The sequence below is a fragment of the Alosa alosa genome, chromosome 10 (assembly GCF_017589495.1).
Source record: "Alosa alosa isolate M-15738 ecotype Scorff River chromosome 10, AALO_Geno_1.1, whole genome shotgun sequence".
Taxonomy (NCBI): Eukaryota; Metazoa; Chordata; class Actinopteri; order Clupeiformes; family Clupeidae; genus Alosa; species Alosa alosa.
In genome coordinates, this window is record NC_063198.1 from 17796107 (window position 1) to 17813679 (window position 17573).

General features: G+C 39.0%; 1 protein-coding gene across 2 annotated transcripts; it reads left to right on the plus strand.

Moving 5' to 3' along the window:
- Nucleotides 1–9492: 9492 nt before the first annotated feature.
- Nucleotides 9493–15637, plus strand: mrps16 (mitochondrial ribosomal protein S16). 2 transcript variants are annotated; one of them, XM_048254979.1, is made up of 4 exons: nt 9493–9635; nt 9951–10004; nt 11082–11342; nt 14709–15637. In XM_048254979.1, exons 2-4 carry the CDS (start codon nt 9992–9994, stop codon nt 14852–14854), a joined length of 420 nt encoding a protein of 139 aa, XP_048110936.1. In that variant the 5' UTR covers nt 9493–9635; nt 9951–9991; the 3' UTR covers nt 14855–15637. The 2 variants fall into 2 exon arrangements, with proteins under 2 accessions (XP_048110936.1, XP_048110937.1); XM_048254980.1 differs by having other exon boundaries at nt 9495–9689.
- The last annotated feature ends 1936 nt before the right edge of the window (nt 15638–17573 follow it).

Here is a 17573-nt window from a genome sequence, read left to right on the forward strand (position 1 = left end):
TTTCAGCATATCATTTCAGATTTCCTGATTTGTTGTTGCTTGTCATAATCATCACTGTGAAAAATCATTTATTTTTCTACTTTTACAGATTGCATTGATGTAAACAAATGGACACATACACACACCAACACACACACACAGTTTGCAAAAGACACCGCTTTTGTTGGTGAAAATGCCATAGTGACTGATACCACTCAACCCCAGAGGCACAGAGCTTTGATAGACCACAAAGTGCTCAAAGGTATGCTCCAACGCTTAACCCCTTTATGTCTGATTGCAGCAGGCTGCACACTTGTGCTTTCCTCCAAACTTCTAAAGCACTCCTTCTCTCTTCAGATGCTGCCTGAAATCTTATCTTGATCGGAAGCTCCTTCTTCAAACACTTCCCTACATAGCCTCCCAATATTTGTGACATGGCAATTACCAAGGTCCTATCCTGCTCTTAGGTGAATGCAATCATTTCTCTGCAAAGCAGCCTATCTGGTTTTTGAATCAAAGTGGTGTCTTTCTGATGTTTTGCCGTTCATGTTTGAGTACACAAAAGACACATTATTATAATGGGGGACTAAAGAGAGATTAAATGCAGATCTTTTTCAATCGCGGAGAAAAAAGAGGGATTAAAATTAATCTTTTTTTCAATCCATTATAGCAGACATACTGTCTGAAGCAGTTTGCAGGAATTAATGCATGACAAATTATTATGGTTTCTTCCTTACTTTCACACAACATATTTCCAGTTAAATTAATACAAACGTGTACATGTACACACATCAGAAATAAACACATTAATGTGTTTGCGTGCACACACACATGCACATACCTCCTTAATTTTAACCCCATTGAGGCTCCAACAAGTAACACACTGACACAACATTCAAAGCACTGCAACTGGTGTTCAGCACATTTTGGACATGCAGGTAGAAGAAAGACAACACACAAGCCTTTTCACAGTTAAATAAGGGCATTATGGTTAGACTTCTGAGGAGAAGAAAAGGAGTGGACTGCCACAGCTTAGTGATGGAAAACATAGACAGACAAACAGACACACACCCACACCCACCCACCCCCACACACCCACCCGTCCATGTCAGCACTCACTATTAAACCTTGTTAGCTTGCAGAAACCCTGCGTTCTTTATATCTGCAGAGAATTATCTCAATGTGTTATTGCTTCCTTCTGGCAATTATTTGATCTGGACAGCACGAGTGTGAGCATGAACTCGAGCGTATATAAAATGTCTTGTTAGAGGAGACGGTTGCTGCTTACTTTACCTTACACCCACATTAATCACGAACAGTGCGACGGCGAGATGCGGATCTCAGGGGTGGTGAGAGGCGCGAGGGCCCTGCGGCGCCATTTGCTCACATATTGAGACACGCAGGTATCTGCTGGCTCAAAAATGTCTGGAGTAGCTTTGCCATTGAGGTTTTCCATCTGCAGTTTGGTCTCCATCAGAAGCGACAGGTAGCATGGCAGGACCTGGGGTGGGGGTCACAGTGTGTGTTAGCTTTTCAGTGGAGGCTGGGTGAACTGTTGTGTCTGTGTATTACAGCACCGTACACAATGGAAGAAACAGTACATATATCTAACTTCCATACAATTTAGCTATAGGCTACAATTTACAATCAAGTGTATTCATTAAACCAATTATTTTGTGTTGGATCCCCATGTCATACCATAGCAAATAATATACTGTCTTTTAAAATTGGTATTAGCAATAAGTGTTGGTAGTGTTTAAGGTGATGTATATATTTTCTTAACATCCTGAGTAAAGTTAATACTGAAATGGATGTTCTAAGAACAAACAAAACTGTCCTGGGATGTGTAAACAGCAACATCATACTGTATTTCAGCTTGGCTCAGCTCTATTCACTGTAAAAGGACTCCTCCAAATAGATGGCCAATGCCAGCCAATTGTTTGCAAGTTTGCAAAAATGCCTGACATACTTTACAATTTCTTTGTTTTCACAGCAAATGCTAGCCAGTGGTTAACCAAGGAAGTGGAGTGTTCTTGGGTATTCAAGTCAATTTAATTAATCTATAACGTACCATTCACAATAGTGCACAAAGCAAGCCCAAGGAAAGGAACAATTCCCCTTCAACATTTTAACACATCAACACATCTTGGTGTACATGCAGAAGGTTCATATCAATAGAAGGAGCTGAGAGAAAGTGGAATAGAACATTATGTCCAATATTCCAATATGGTTTAATGTTCTGCATTATGTCCAATATTCCAATATGTGGTTTAATGTTCTGCATTTCTCATTAGTAGGTCACTTTGATACTAAAAGTATGATTTTATGTAATGACTGTATGATATCTGTACTGTCCCTGTGTATATCTCTGTGTGACTGTGTTTAGAGATAAGCAGGAATATTATGACTTTGCAGTGTTTCACTGTTCTGCATGGCTGCGTCAGTAGCTATCTGCTCCGGATTGCCAGGCTGCCACTTATCAGGGTCTGATTCAGTGTAGTCCACGTGAGATGGGATGACCAACGCCATCTCCCGTCAGCCTGGAAGGATACTTAAACTCTAACTTGTCTAGTTAGAGCAGCTGATGGATCTTTAGGTGAAGTCATGCTGTCTCTCCCTTGATGCGCATCATTGTAAATAAACTCTGTTCCTTATTTTTCATACTATTGGTCTGACTGGGCCTCTATTAAATCTATGGTATCAAAATTACCATCAGAGCAGATGATTATGATCATACAGTATAAGCAGAGAAATGAGTAATGAGGACGGGAATCCAAATATGAATGTATACAATTTTGGACGCAACTGTTTGGAGGTAATGGAGGCAGTAGGACCTAAAAACTTCAAATGACATTCACTACACACTCAGACATAAAGTCACGGCAGCAAAGATGCGTGTTTCCTATCTATGGTCTCCTTAGGGAGGACATACACAGTCTTCATCAGTGCTAAGGAGGATGTGTCTTTATGAAGATTAACGACTTCGGAGAAGGAATGCTCCTTATACAACAAAAAAACACATTGTCTAACCTTTCAGCATGAAGATATACAACTGTTTAGATGAGGGCTGTAATGATTTCAACACACAGGCAATACTAAGGTAAATGGTAGGGTATACTCTATAACTTATAGAACAACAGGGACAAACAGGCAGGTCTCATCCCTGCCAAGAGAACCCTTATCACCTAACGGCAGACCTCACCTGTTCTCTTCACTTAAATGGGAAAAAGGGGGAAAGAGACAAACACACAGTCTATTGAAACTGCGAGACCCAGATAAACCCTGATGCTCTGCTCTGTGTGCTTAAAGATGCCTCCGGGGCTGAGGACTTTGAGGAGGTCATGTCTGCCCTTCAAATTTGGCACAAAGAAACAGGGCGACAGGTCGACATTTCCTTTAGAATGCCATCTGAATGGAACTAAACAGTATGGAAAATACAAAGAGTGTAATAATAAACAGTTGCCAACATACACTTCCAAGGAGTGAAAACTGCTCTTCTGGACAAAACTTCTCAATAGCTTTCATTATTATCATAATGTGATGCCTGCATCTCTCATCAGTCTCACGTATGAAACTCAACTTGTCACAATATGGCATGGAGCGCCCAACCACCTATAATGCAACACTCACAAATAATTTAAAGACAAAAGTTTATCAATCCAATTTCTGAGACTGTTAAGGGTTTAATTCAGACATGTACATGTGTGACTGAGAGATACTGACCTCTGGCCCCCTCAACTAAATTACACAACATTAAAGTGCTATTTCATTATCCCCATTTCATAGCGGTCTTCGATTAATGCCGGCCCTCAGTGTCTCTGTGATTTCACACCCATGTCTGGTTCTATTCAGAGTGAGTTCATGAAAGTTACATTACCTCAGAAAAATATGACTATGGATCAGAGTGAGTGTATTTCTTCATTTCAACGTGGGCACGAATATTTCACTGCTATGTCTGTGACGAATCAAAGTGGGGAATCATGAAATCCTATCTTACCCATTTTTTTCAGTTTAGCTAATCACATATCGAGCTCCTTCCGTCTGAATATTAATCTTTAATGTTTTATGATTTAAAGTGAAGGACATTAGCTGCCTGATTATAATGCAACAGGAACCTCATTAATTGCAAGTTACATAAAGTATGCTGCTTCTGTTTCAGTAAATATTTTTCTTATTTCACTATATAATCTTTACTTATCCTCTAAAATGAGAAGCAGAATCTCTCATTCACCTACCGGTATGTTTTTTTTTTTTTTTTTTTTCAAAGCAAGGACAGATTTGAAGAGGACTTGGCAGCATTTCTAAAAATAAGCAATTATTCTGGCTGGCACAGCAAGAGAAATGTAATTTATATCAAAATCCATTGACCTGAATTAAAGGCCTGCTGGGTTTCTAATTACAACTTTGAAATCCCCGGGGAGCTTTGAAAGGTATTTGACTTGAATTAATAAATATTATATGAAATCTGTACAGGAGAAACCATGTGCTTTATGGGGGTTAAAGAAACTTATCAAATCATCTAAGAATATCACATCAGAATGAACCAAGCTGTGAAAAATATAGGCTATGTAGTTCTTGTAAGAGATGCTTTCCAGAGGTGAATAAGGTTTCTGCCACCTCTGATAGAGGACACTGCTAAGAAATCCTTCAACAGTGTTCCACAAATTAAAAACTAACAATGGCTAAAAACTAAAATTCAGTCATACCTTAAAGTACTACACCCTGTGACAACAGAGAGTTTCATTGGTGGTCATACCACATGAACAAAACGATGTCTGATCATGTAAATGTAAAAATGTAAATGTAAAATGTAAACGTAAATCAGGTTTCTTGGCCAAGTATACTTGCGTATACAAGGAATTTGGTCTCTGCATTTATCCCATCCGTGAATTAGTGAACACACAGAGCACACAGTGAGGTGAAGCACACATTAGATCAATGAGCTGCCTTGCTACAGCGGCGCTCGGGGAGCAGTGAGGGGTTAGGTGCCTTGCTCAAGTGCACTTCAACCGTTTTTACTGGTCGGGGATCAAATCGGCAACCCTCCGGTTACAAGCCCGAAGCCCTAACCAGTAGGCCACGACGATCATTTTGTAGATCTCACACTTTCTACTCATCTTCCTTTCTCCCTCCTGGCTGCTATGAAACAAACAATCTTATCAAAAGTAACTTATCATTAGGAAGAGATTCTACTAACCAACTTATGACCATAGAGTTGGTATGGTATCATGTAGTCTAACCACTTATGAACACAATTGAGGAGTAGATGCTCTTTTCAGCAGGAGAAGGGGATCCTTTCATTGCCTTGCAGTTGGACGTAGCAACACATGAGTGGGGTCATGATCCAGATAGGAGGTCACAGTGAATTACGAATTGCCCTTAAACAGAGAGAGGAGCGTGACTCTTATCTTTAACAAACTGTGACTATCCTGACCCAGGCTCTGCATGGCCTGGCTGCCCATCTTCTGTCCGGCAAATGCACACACAGTCCAAAGAGCTCGCTCAGACTGCCCCTCTGAAACAGTGCCTCACAGTCACATTATGCACCCTTTTACAGGGAACGAGAGCTTGTCTTTCACTGGCCACCTCCAGGATAGGCTTTAATTTAGCCAGCCACAAAGGGAGCGTCCGTCTGTTCACTATCTCTTTCACTGATTATGCTCTCTGATGAAGTAGATGGTGAATCCAAGACACTGATTAGATGTACTATGTATATTGAATATGCACATATGCCAACCAACAGCCAGAATCATATTCCTAGTATACATATATTTATACAACATAGTCAGCCAATAAAGCAAGATTCGTATCCTGATTTGAATAGGTGAGTTCTGATGCAGTCATGATTAGGAGGTCTGTCGTTTTCAAAAGACCATAAGAGTGAAAATTCATTTTGGGAATTTCTTCACTTGCCACAAGGCGACCTCCTCTTGTGACATCTCACTCTAAGACATGTGATGGGCTGCCTGTGTTCCGCTTTAATCAATTAAGACATTTTTGCTAAAACGACTGCTGTGTTTGAATGGTGATAAAAGCTGCTGGTCTCACATTGGTTCTCATTAGTCCCACTTAATCGATCGTGAGTCATTCCATGACAAGAAATGGATCACTTGATCCCAGACATTCAGCTCATGACACAATGTAGCCTCAAACGGTAAAATGGCTACATAAATGGAAATTACCTTAATTGCCGCTTTATTTGTGTATTTAATTCTAACTCACTGATTATTGTACTGTAATATGCTGAATTTTTGAACAATAATCATTAAAAGTACATTAAAATCGAGAGAAAGTGTAGCTAAAGAAAGATTTTGTTTCAGTTATCATGTACTAAAATCGACTGACCTGTAGCACTCAACCATTATGACCAACCAGAGCACCTGGAACAGCAGATCTAATCTCTTTCAGTTTTATATATGTTGCCTCAAATTATTAGTGCAGTATTCACAAATTGGATGACTTAAGCCTAAGATGAGGTAAACTGGTTGATATTGCAGTTGTATATATGTGGTGTTTAATCGGACAATCACACAGGATTGCTCAAAAATGGTCTGACATTTCCATACTCTATGAGACAAAATCCAAAAATCTTGAAACATCCTCTGAAATCCAACTGAATTAAGGTGTGAACTCGGTCAAACTGCATCCAGTACCCATCTATTCCAGCTTATCACACAGATGACGACATGGAGGTGTCACTGGAAATGTGGAACACAAATATTAGACTGACAAATAATCAAATTGTGGGTGGGTGAGAAACAGCTGTGGCCAAAGCTGGTTATCATATTAGAGATGGACGTCATGGGAGAGGACGAGAATTTTTTGGGGGGCTTCACCCTGTTATCTGGGTCAATTGTCTTTCTTTGTGTTTGTGTGTGTGTGTGTGTTTTATTTTCTTAAGCAATCTAACATATTAAATGGGTATTTGGTACAGAAATGGTACAAAAAACATTTCCCTTCTAAACATGCTGTGAAATGAAACACTAGCTTCAGTCTGAAGCTTATTCACATTTTCACGCCACCTCTCTTTTCTCTGTGTGGGCAGCTAGTGGCTGGCGTTTGGCATCCATGCTCAAAACACCAATCAAACAGCAGGTGAGTCTGCTCCACACAGCATCCAGATATTCACACAAACCATGCCTTTATGAATAGACTCAACATAGGTTTACCTCATCAATAGTTTAAGTGATGTTTATTGCGGTCATAGCTAAAAGAAAATTCTATCTTAGGTGAACATTTATGTAGGTATATTTTTTAATAGATATGGCTAAAGTAAATTATTATGAACATAATTTTCAGAGGGTGTACATTAAGTCTATGTTGAAGAGCTGACGTCAGCACAGACAGACATCATCTGATGAGGGCCTGCTCTTGACATGGGGAATTTTCTCTTCTCTGGTGCATGATCTGGTGATCTGGGCATCACTAACTGGCTGTCACAGACAATTACGGCCTGCACAACATGGAATGCTGTCTGGAGGGCCATGGGGCCTTCACGAGAACACGAGCGTCCGTTGGAATCAATGAGTTTTTCAGTTGATCGTGCACTGCGGATTCACCATGTAAGATGCATTTGGTGTGCTGTGCCACTGTGTGAAGTGTCTATTCATTTTTGCCAGGTCACTACCGTGGTGGTCAGGGAAGCGCTGACGTGTTTTCACCCTCTGGAGAGCATTGCATGTTAGGCCTTGACTGTTGAGATCACGGAAGGAAGTGTAGTTTGGGGCTCATGATTTACATGAAATTGCTTCAGTTTGAGGATATGACAGTTAAAGTTCTGATGAGACGATATTTAGTGAGCAATAGTGTAAATACACACATGCACAGATGCATGAAGTACATGAAATACAGATTTCTTGTTTAATTTAAGTTCATATGATTGCAGATCAACTGATCAATTTGGCTTTTACTCCACTATTGGTTCATGTACTGTATATTGATCTGACTTACACTGGTTTTCTGTGGGCAACAGATGAAGATTTAGCTGGATTTATTGGATTTAGCCAAAGTGGACTTACTGTTTTATACTGACAATAATGTGCCAAGGTGTTGTCAAAAAAAAAAAAGATTAGATTAGAAACAATTAGATAGATTAGAAACAATTATGCAATTAAATTTCAATGGTCATTTCACTATATACACACACATATATACACACACATATATACACACATTGTTACCTTTACTAAGGCATTTCAATTACATTGTAAATGGAACTGGGCCAAAAAGAGGTGATGATGCATGTATGAACTGCATGTAAAAGAGTCGCAATTGTATGACCGCCTCGTTAAGTCAACACTGGTTCATAATTGCACATAAAATGACTAGTGCATGTTGTAGGTTGTTAGACACTTACACCTGCACAGCCTATGCACATGGTCTGTATTTCAAAGGTGACATTTATCTTGTAATTTTCAGAGAACTAAGTTTGAGTGAAAGATTCACTAGTGTTATGGCCAAGATGGCCTACACGCATCATTAGCCTACTTTGGTATTTCAGGATTCCAAATTCTTCCTATTGTTCTTGTAAATCAACACAACAGTGACAAAGCAAATTATCATATAGAGGAGTTAAGTATAAATATATTTAACAGTTAACACTTCGTGTAGGCCTACCTTGTTTAGGCCTACAGCTACTGACGAGTCTCTAAGTAGCCTAGACCAACATTCACGTGCAGAAGGTGTTTAGGCCTACTACTGTAAACTGATCGTAGATGTGATCTCCTAAAAAAAAAAAGTGTTTTCTGCTGTTTCCTACGCCTGCAGTTGGAACACCGTCTCCGCCCTGTTAATTGAGACAAGGTGGATCTCATGCTCCCAAACTTCAATGAAGTGATTGGCGTCAGGTTTGTAGTACAGTAGGCTAGTGCCACCTGGTGGACGGTGAGTGTGATCTAAAGGCCTTGTCAGACTTTACGGATAGGCTAATGAAAAATCACTTAGAGTAGCCTATGGGCCGATGTGCAGTTCATACCAGGGTGAATACTAACATGGTTTACCGAAAGATCAATAGGGCATAATCTCACTTGGGTTGCCAGCTGTCCCGAATTGTTCGGAACATCCCGCCTATTTTGTGTGATTTTCAGCTCCAGTCCCGCATGTCAATCACAGCCTCATCGGCCTTGTCAAGTTGTCAGTGGTCAATAGTCTACTCTACTGTATACTGTAAATCTACTACATAAATAATCCTGTTGCAAAATGTTTACTGGAGTAGACACATTTGGGATACACTTCTCCTCACAAAATTAAGCTGCGGATAGGCTACATAAACCACCTGAACAGGCAAGAGCCACTCGATGTGACCTTTTGAATCAGATTAAACATACCGCTATGTGATTGTGTTTCGTAACAAATAAAAACTTGAACATACGCACACGTTTTAGCCATTCGTTTTCTCTCCTATTAAAAAGTATCTGGTGCGCTGTAAAAACGTTACTCTCCTAGTAGGTAGATGGCGATACTATGCTATTTTGTTGAGAAGTCCCTGCAAGCTGCAGAGAGGCGAACGTTTCTACGTCATCAACATTGGACCGTCTATCCATGCTTATGAATGTCACATTGGTCTACTGGGGAATTGTAAATGTTTACTAATTGTATCTGGATTTATCGAGTCTGACTACGAGCAACTAACACAGCTTTGAGTCGCTTTAACACGGGTATTCAAACACATTATTTAATGATCTAGGAAGCTGAATTAATTGAAATTTCAGGTAACGTAAGCGCAAACTAAGATGCTAACTTAGATGTTTTGAAATTATGTAACTCTGACTATCACAGGGTTAATTAACTATAATGTAGTACCGTTATATATATCCTATATGAGAGGGCTATCTTCATGTATATGTTCTAGTTATAGTTGTCATGTGTTCATTTGTGGACATTGAGATGGCTAATGTCTACGCAGGTAATTATTGACAGCCCTTGGGAAGTGAAACTTATTTGCTTATGGTTTTTGCTATTGTCTTCTCTAGATCTCTACCTCGCTTCTTGCATGAAGACGTGAGAAGTGATCATGGTTCATCTCAGTAAGTTTTCGTTCGTATGCATGAACATATTAGTTGCTTCTTTAGAAGTTGTACAAAACATGCACGTATCTCTTAATCTGCTTACAAGCCTCAATGACGGTATGAAGTTCCTCACTGAGAGATATCTGAAAATAAACCAGACTATCCAAACCAGACTACTATATTACTAAATACACTTTATGTGATGTTATTTTTCATGTCTAATGATCAAGAGCAACATTAAGATGGGCCCAGTAGCAAAACATTAGAAACACATGGTATCCAACATTAACCATAATGCTCGAGTGTCATATCTAATAGTAAAATAAGAATAATCATCATAGTTTATTTAACCCCTCACCTGCCAAGCATACCACTCCAAAAGTTTAAGGCGCTAGTGGAAACATGCCATTTCAAACCCTTTAATCTCAAATGTGCACTTAGGTTCTATGTTTCTGTTGGTGTCGTGATAAATCACAAGGGCACTCTACAACGTGCGTCAATTATTGATGTGAAACCTTGATGTGGACCTGCAGTAGCACTCCTGAGGCTGGACAGCCTATTCAACCAGAGTATATGGGCCTAAACCTCAAATGTGAAAAAAAATATTTCCTGTACTAATTAGTCTTTGGTATACATACTAAATGTACACATAGTGGATGCAAACATTGATGAACAGTATAGATCTAAATTAATTATGGGGGGGAATTATTCTGGCAAAAATTCTGGTATCTTAGCTTTGGGGCCCTGCCCAAAAAAAATGCATCCAGGACTATCTAAGAGTGTGGAAAGATGTATCATCATCAAATCTACAAACATGACATTAGATGAATAATATGAAGCCTTTTTTTATGTGTTTACTACAGTGTAAACAAAGTGCTGCACAGAAAGTAATTGTAGAAATAAGTAATAGTTGAGTAAGACAGAATGGAACAATGACAATTTGAAAAATAAATGATTTTAAGTTAATTAATTTAAAAGTTATAAGCCATATTTACTAATCATCTTATTTTTTTTATCTCTCTGATGACTTGATGTGATGCTCTGCATGTTATGAGAGAATAATCTAAAGCCATATTTGCTTGTGTCACCTCACAGCATCCTTACTGTTGAAGAAGTACCATGGAGGACATGTGGTCCTCAGAATGTCTCTGGGTGGTGCAACCAACCGACCGTTTTACCGCATTGTGGCCGCATACAACAAGAGAGCTCGAGACAGTAAATACATAGAGCAGCTTGGATCATACGATCCTCTGCCCAACATTCACAATGAGAAGTTGGTCAGTTTCAATTATGACCGGATTAAGTACTGGATTGGGTGTGGGGCTCATCCAACCAAGCCTGTTGCCAAACTTTTAGGTGAGTACATGATGAATCATAGTGCACATAAGTACTGTATTATGGGCTCATAAAGAGTTATAAGTTATTTTTGTTTGTTTTGGTTTCATGGCATAATTATCATTGAGGTTTTATTGTAGCTTTTTATTTTCCCCTTCTTAAGTGTATTTATGCTATCAAACTCCATCATTTGTACAGTATTGCCTCACATATTGTCGGGTCATTCCACGTCAGTTCAACCAGGGCCCACGCACTTAGGTCTCAAAAAATTCTGAAAAAATTACCAGGTGTACCTATGTTACCCAGGAGACACACTGTAAAATTACTCTTTGTAAGATCAATACTTTCCATGATACAGCCAGTTTTACAGGGAGGGGTGTCGATTTTGTCCAGCCTCTTTTTTTTTGTCAAAGTTCACAAGCCCAATAACTAAAGAACTAAACCATGTAGGAGGCCCTCAAATTTTTGCATGGTGGTACATAAATATGTAGCAAAATCGTCAATGTTTGTCTGATAATCCTGCATGGTCATAGCTGTCCTTCAAAGTTGATACAAATTTTATTGGTTTTTGGCTGGGTTTCTGTTTAAGCCTTCAGAAGACATATTTGTACTCAACATAGGCTCTTGATTTATTTTCCTTACTGAGATAAGTAGAAACACTCTCACAAAACGCACGAACAGAAAATAAATCCCTTCAGGGTCTGAACAGCAGACCTCACAAGTCTGAAAAATCATTTTTGTTTATCATTTTCAGAGCACCCAAACACCTTGTGGGAATATACAAAGATTTTTTAAATATGTTTTTCCTTATTCTCACGATCCCTTCTTGAAAACACCAATTTGACTTGTCTTATTCAAATCTTTCTTTTTTATTTTCCACCCTGAACATGGGCAAAATGCCCCATTGACATCAATATGTTTTATATAGAGTCACCACACTGCCACCTGTGGTTGTATAGAGTAACCTGTGGTAGCTCTATACAAAATATATAGACTTCTCCAGAATAATCCGTCCTTAACTTCCGTATCCATCCATCCTTCCGTCGTCAAATGTCTGCCTATGGGAATAACATGGCGCTTTGAAAGATCGTATTCCCTGTCAAACTCTGTAGGTGACAAAGGTAGAAAAGCTGTTGGGCAGATTGGCCTACACACTTCTGCCATCTAGTTTTCCACTGGATTTTGATTGTCAATCAAAAATCCAGTGGAAACTAGATGGCAGAAGTGTGTAAATAATCTGCCCACCAGCTTTTTCTACTTCGCTACCTACAGATGTTTTACCGGGTATGATATTTCGGCCATGTTATTTCCCATAGACAATCGCCGGAAGTTGGATGGATAATGAAGCTACAGAGGCGGGACTTATTCTGGAGAGGTCTATTGATGTCAATGGTGCATTTTGCCCATGTTCAGGGTGGAAAGTGAAAAAGAAAGAATTGCATAAGACAAGTGAAATTGGTGTTTTTAAAAAGAAAAGATCATTGAGAATAAAGAAAAAAATATTTAAAAAATCTTTGTATATTCCCACAAGGTGTTTAGGTGCTCTGAAAATGAGAACCAAAAAGATTTTTTAGACTTCTAAGGTCTGCTGTTCAGACCCTGAAGGAATTTATTTTCTATTCATTGTTTTTTGTGAGAGTGTTTCTACTTATCTCAGTAAGGAAAATAAATCAAGAGCCTATGTTGAGTACAAATATGTCTTCTGAAGGCTTAAACAGAGCCCAGCCAAAAACTCCAATAAAATTTGTATCAACTTTGAGGGACAGCTATGACCATGCAGGATTATCCAGACCAAACGTGACGGTTTTGCTACATACTATTCCTATTTATGTACCAGTATGCAAAATTTGAGCCTCCTACATGGTTTAGTTCTTGTGCTGTGGGCTTGTGAACTTTGACAAAAAAAAGAGCCAAACAAAATCGACACCCCCCTCCCCCTGTAAAACTGGCTGTATCTTGGAAAGTATTGATCTTCCATAAGAGTAATTTTACAGTGTGTCTCCTGGGTAACATAGGTACACCTGGTAATTTTTTCAGAATTTTTTTGAGACCTAAGTGCGTGGGCCCTGGTTGAATTGACATGGAATGACCCTGTCTGTTTATCTTGTGACACACCCTGACTCCACCACCACAAAGACAAAAGATGTTATATCATGTGTGACTTCACTGTATTTAATGGATAACATATTAATGTTATGTATTCAAAACTGTGGAATTTCTTGTGTCTCAAAAGTTCAATTTACACTGTTGAAGTGCTTCAATGTGAGTACAATTTAGTGTGTTCTACTATGAATTATGGTTATTCACCTATTTTGTCATTCCATAGAATATACCATATCACAACACTACTTTTCTCTGGAAACTTGGCAATGTTTTTGCTAACAAAGATAAGCAATGAATGAAGGATAAATTGTAAGCTCTTAGTTCTAGTTCTTAGTTCTTATTTCTATTACAACTCTACCTCTTTAATTCCGCTGTCTGGTTGAATTATTATTATTACTATTAAATAATGTTGGCACACTGCTTTCGTCTTATCTACTTGTTGTAGGTTCACAGGGAAACAAAAGTGTTCCCAAACTGGAGACCTAAGGATAAGGATAATTGATCATGATTAGACATAGCTGTCAGTGCAGAGGAAGTGCATAGGAGGGAAGTGCAAGGGAATATACTTTCCCCCACTTACCGGTAATATGTTTGTGTAGGAAGTCATATGTGAAGTATGTTCCTCACACAAAAAAGCCTGCTGTTAATTACTGTTAAAGATTACATTCAGCACATATCTGCACCGTACCTCCTGTACTGAAACTGTCCTGTATTAATATGGGTCCTGTTACACCCGTTAAATGTATATGTGAATAGTTTCACACACAAATTTACATTTGTCTTATAATTTAAGAATGTCTTTGTTCTGGCTTTGATTGAAAGAAAATTGGCAAAATTGTATTGTATTTTCAATATCTCTCTTCAAAACTAGGTGATGTTTTAATACACAACTGCTGACCATGCCAGGTTGTCAGTTGTATCAGTTATACTATAACAGTACAGTAGATAGATAGATAGATAGATAGATACTTTATTGATCCCCAGGGGAAATTCAAGAAATAACTGTTATATGTATGTTATGTTACATATGTTATATGATGTAATAACTCTTCAGCCAATGCTTTGATTTGGCTTGTGTGTGATAGCTCTCAGTGAGCTTCACTTATAGAGTAGTCTTTTTTCATCCAAGTCATAAACCCATCAGTCAGCCTTAGAAAGGTGTCAAGCCTGTAATAATTTCATGAAGAATCTTAAATCACCTCATGGGTCTCTGCTCTTCACGCTGTTGTACAGGAAGAATCTTAAATCACCTCATGGGTCTCTGCTCTTCACTCTGTTGCACAGGGCTGGCAGGATTTTTCCCTCTCCATCCCATGACGGTGACTGAGGCGGAACGACGGAGGAAAAGAGCCGAGCTGGAGGCGGCCATCGCCGCGGCCACAGCCGTGGAGAACGCTGAGGAGGCCAAGGAGCATGAGCTGGACCAGTAGGCCACCAGCGGCGCTCCACAATGGCTAGGGGTCAGTAGAGAGACTGTGAGTTTCCTAGTGGGACACTCCTTTAAGACGGTGGTTTCTCCTCTTCCCAGTAATTTGTCATCCGGCCACCATGGACCTTTTTTTCATCTTCAGTCCCAATTGAGCCCTTTTGAAGAGATGCTCCAAAAATACTATTAGGAAATAATTAAGAATTGTTAAGAAATGCAAACACTTCTACTAAGAAGTGTTATGCAAAGTCACAGGCTTCTCTAAAAACCCACATTTGACCGATTAGAGTATTTAAGTGCAGCTTTTGAAAGGAGATGAATTGTAACAATCTGTTGATCTCAAAGTTATCTTTGTGTATATATATCACTGTTTAAATATTTTGCTTGAGGTCAGATACGGTTTCCAGGACAAAAGAGGGGTTACCCATCGTACGCTTGCCATGATAAAAGCTCACTAATCAGATCAGAAAATATGTAATGTCGTCAGAAATGGGTGTATGAGGAAATTGAGTTGCTTTGAAGGCAATGGGTGTATGAGGAAATTGAGTTACTTTGAAGGCAATTCAGCAGTTAAGTCAGGCGAGGGAGATATGCAGGTACAGTGAGCACAGATTTCCCTCTCCCTTGTTCATTGTCAGTGATTAAAAAGTAAAACACCTTCAGACTGGCTATTTTCTTTATTCTTTTTATATTTAAACATGACGACTTCTATAAAAGTTACAACTGATACTGGATGCATCTGGGCAAAACAGATTAAATAAAATGTTTTCATCCATTTTTGTGATAAGTACTGTTTCATTGTCATTTGTCTTTTTAATTTGTTTATATATTTCCATAATTGTCTCTACAAATAGATTCACTGACAAATTCCTGTGCTGGCAAATGAGGAGCTGTCCTAAACCCAAGATCTGAGCCTCCTAGGGCAGGAATCAGGATATAACTGAAGTACTTAAACGCCTGTGACTCTAATTCTGTACACTTTTTTGTCAAATTCAGCTGATCATTCCTCGAATGTGGATTCCAACCAATGAACAGCTTGCTTCAGGCACATGGAAAAGAAAGGTGAAAAATGTACTTTAGATACATAATGGGAATAGTTATGACTGCGGCTGCACTGCACAATATTGCACTGCACCAGGCGCGCCTGCAGGTGTACGTCCGTATGCACTGTGCGTACCATCAGGCTACTCAACAACGAGAGAAAATTTCTTGTGTGTGTAATGAGTATTCACACCAAATTGGCCTATGCACAGTATCCCATTAGCTGCATGCCATCAGGCTATTTCCAGTTTTCTATTACGTAACTTTATCAAAATTAACGTGCACACATTTTGTTTGAGCAGGAAACAGAATATGCACGCAGGCACGCAACTAGGCTACTTGTTTTTTTTTACTCGGCTATCTATATATGGTTATTAGCACACAATGTTGCACTAATTCACTAACTCAATACTCATCATGGATATCACAAGTTTAAACAACGAAAACAGAAAGTATGGAGGTAGCAAAGCTAGAGGAGTTATTCCAGATGGGCAAGAACAAGGTAGGCAATCGGTGTGCTTGTCAGAACGTTAGACTGCATTATAGTGGAGCAGTTAAGCCAAAGTCCTTTTAGGCAAGTCCCTCCACTCGGCGGCCATATACCAACGTTTTATGGGCACTCATCAGGCACAGTCTTTGGGTCGAACTGCGCGTGCGCAAGGCTTCACGACACCAATCTTGCTCCAGCGGCGAGATCACAACACATGATTGGCACGATGTCTTCACAACACACCATATGATTGGCTCAATGTATTCACATGTCGACATTTTGCCGAGGAAGGGGTGGGATATGTGTAGACAACGGCCATATTGGCGTGACAAACTAGCCCCATGCATTTCTATAGAGTATTTTTTGAGTGCTGTGTCTCCACATTAGAAAGTCTCTGGTTAAGCTCATATAATGAGAAGTATTGTGCATTTTTTGACTAAAGCATGACATTTTGTTCAGTGTCTCTACACACCTTGAAGTTTATTTTCAGACGTGGAGCCACTTCAGATCTGACCTCTGGGGCTAGATATTTGCTGTATAATGTACACATCCTTTAGGAGTATTTGTACAAGTCATTCCAGAATTCTACTGTGTAGATCTAGAACTTACATTAACTGCCATTCAAACTGGTTGCTTGAGTTCATTATGACAGTTTCAAATGGAACCTTTAACTGGCAACATTCTAATCACATACAAATGTGATTTCTTTTTTCACCTTTAGACTTATAGTTTGGCAAATTAAATGAAGTGATTTTTCTGATCATTAACTATATTAAAAAAAACTATTTGGAAGTTAGAATGGCAAATAATAATAAATATAAAAAAACGCAAGGTTGCCTATAGTAAGACGTAGTAGTAATAGCACATGACGCAGTACTATTGCACATTTTATTAATGTATTAAGCAATGTTCCTTCATTAATATTGGAAATTTGCCTAATTTATAAAGTTATAACAGATATATAGATCTAGGCAAGATGTACAGTATAACCAGACTTAAGGGCTCATGCACAGGTGAGAGAAACACTTCTAACATTCAAGAGGATATCAGAGATGCTCTCATGAAGGCCTGTGACCACGATCATGATTGATGCTATGCATTTGGTGAGAGATTTTTGATTCTATGTTTCACTTTGATGGCTCATTCCATCCCAGAATGTAATCCCAAAATGGTCACCACAACCTGAAAACCA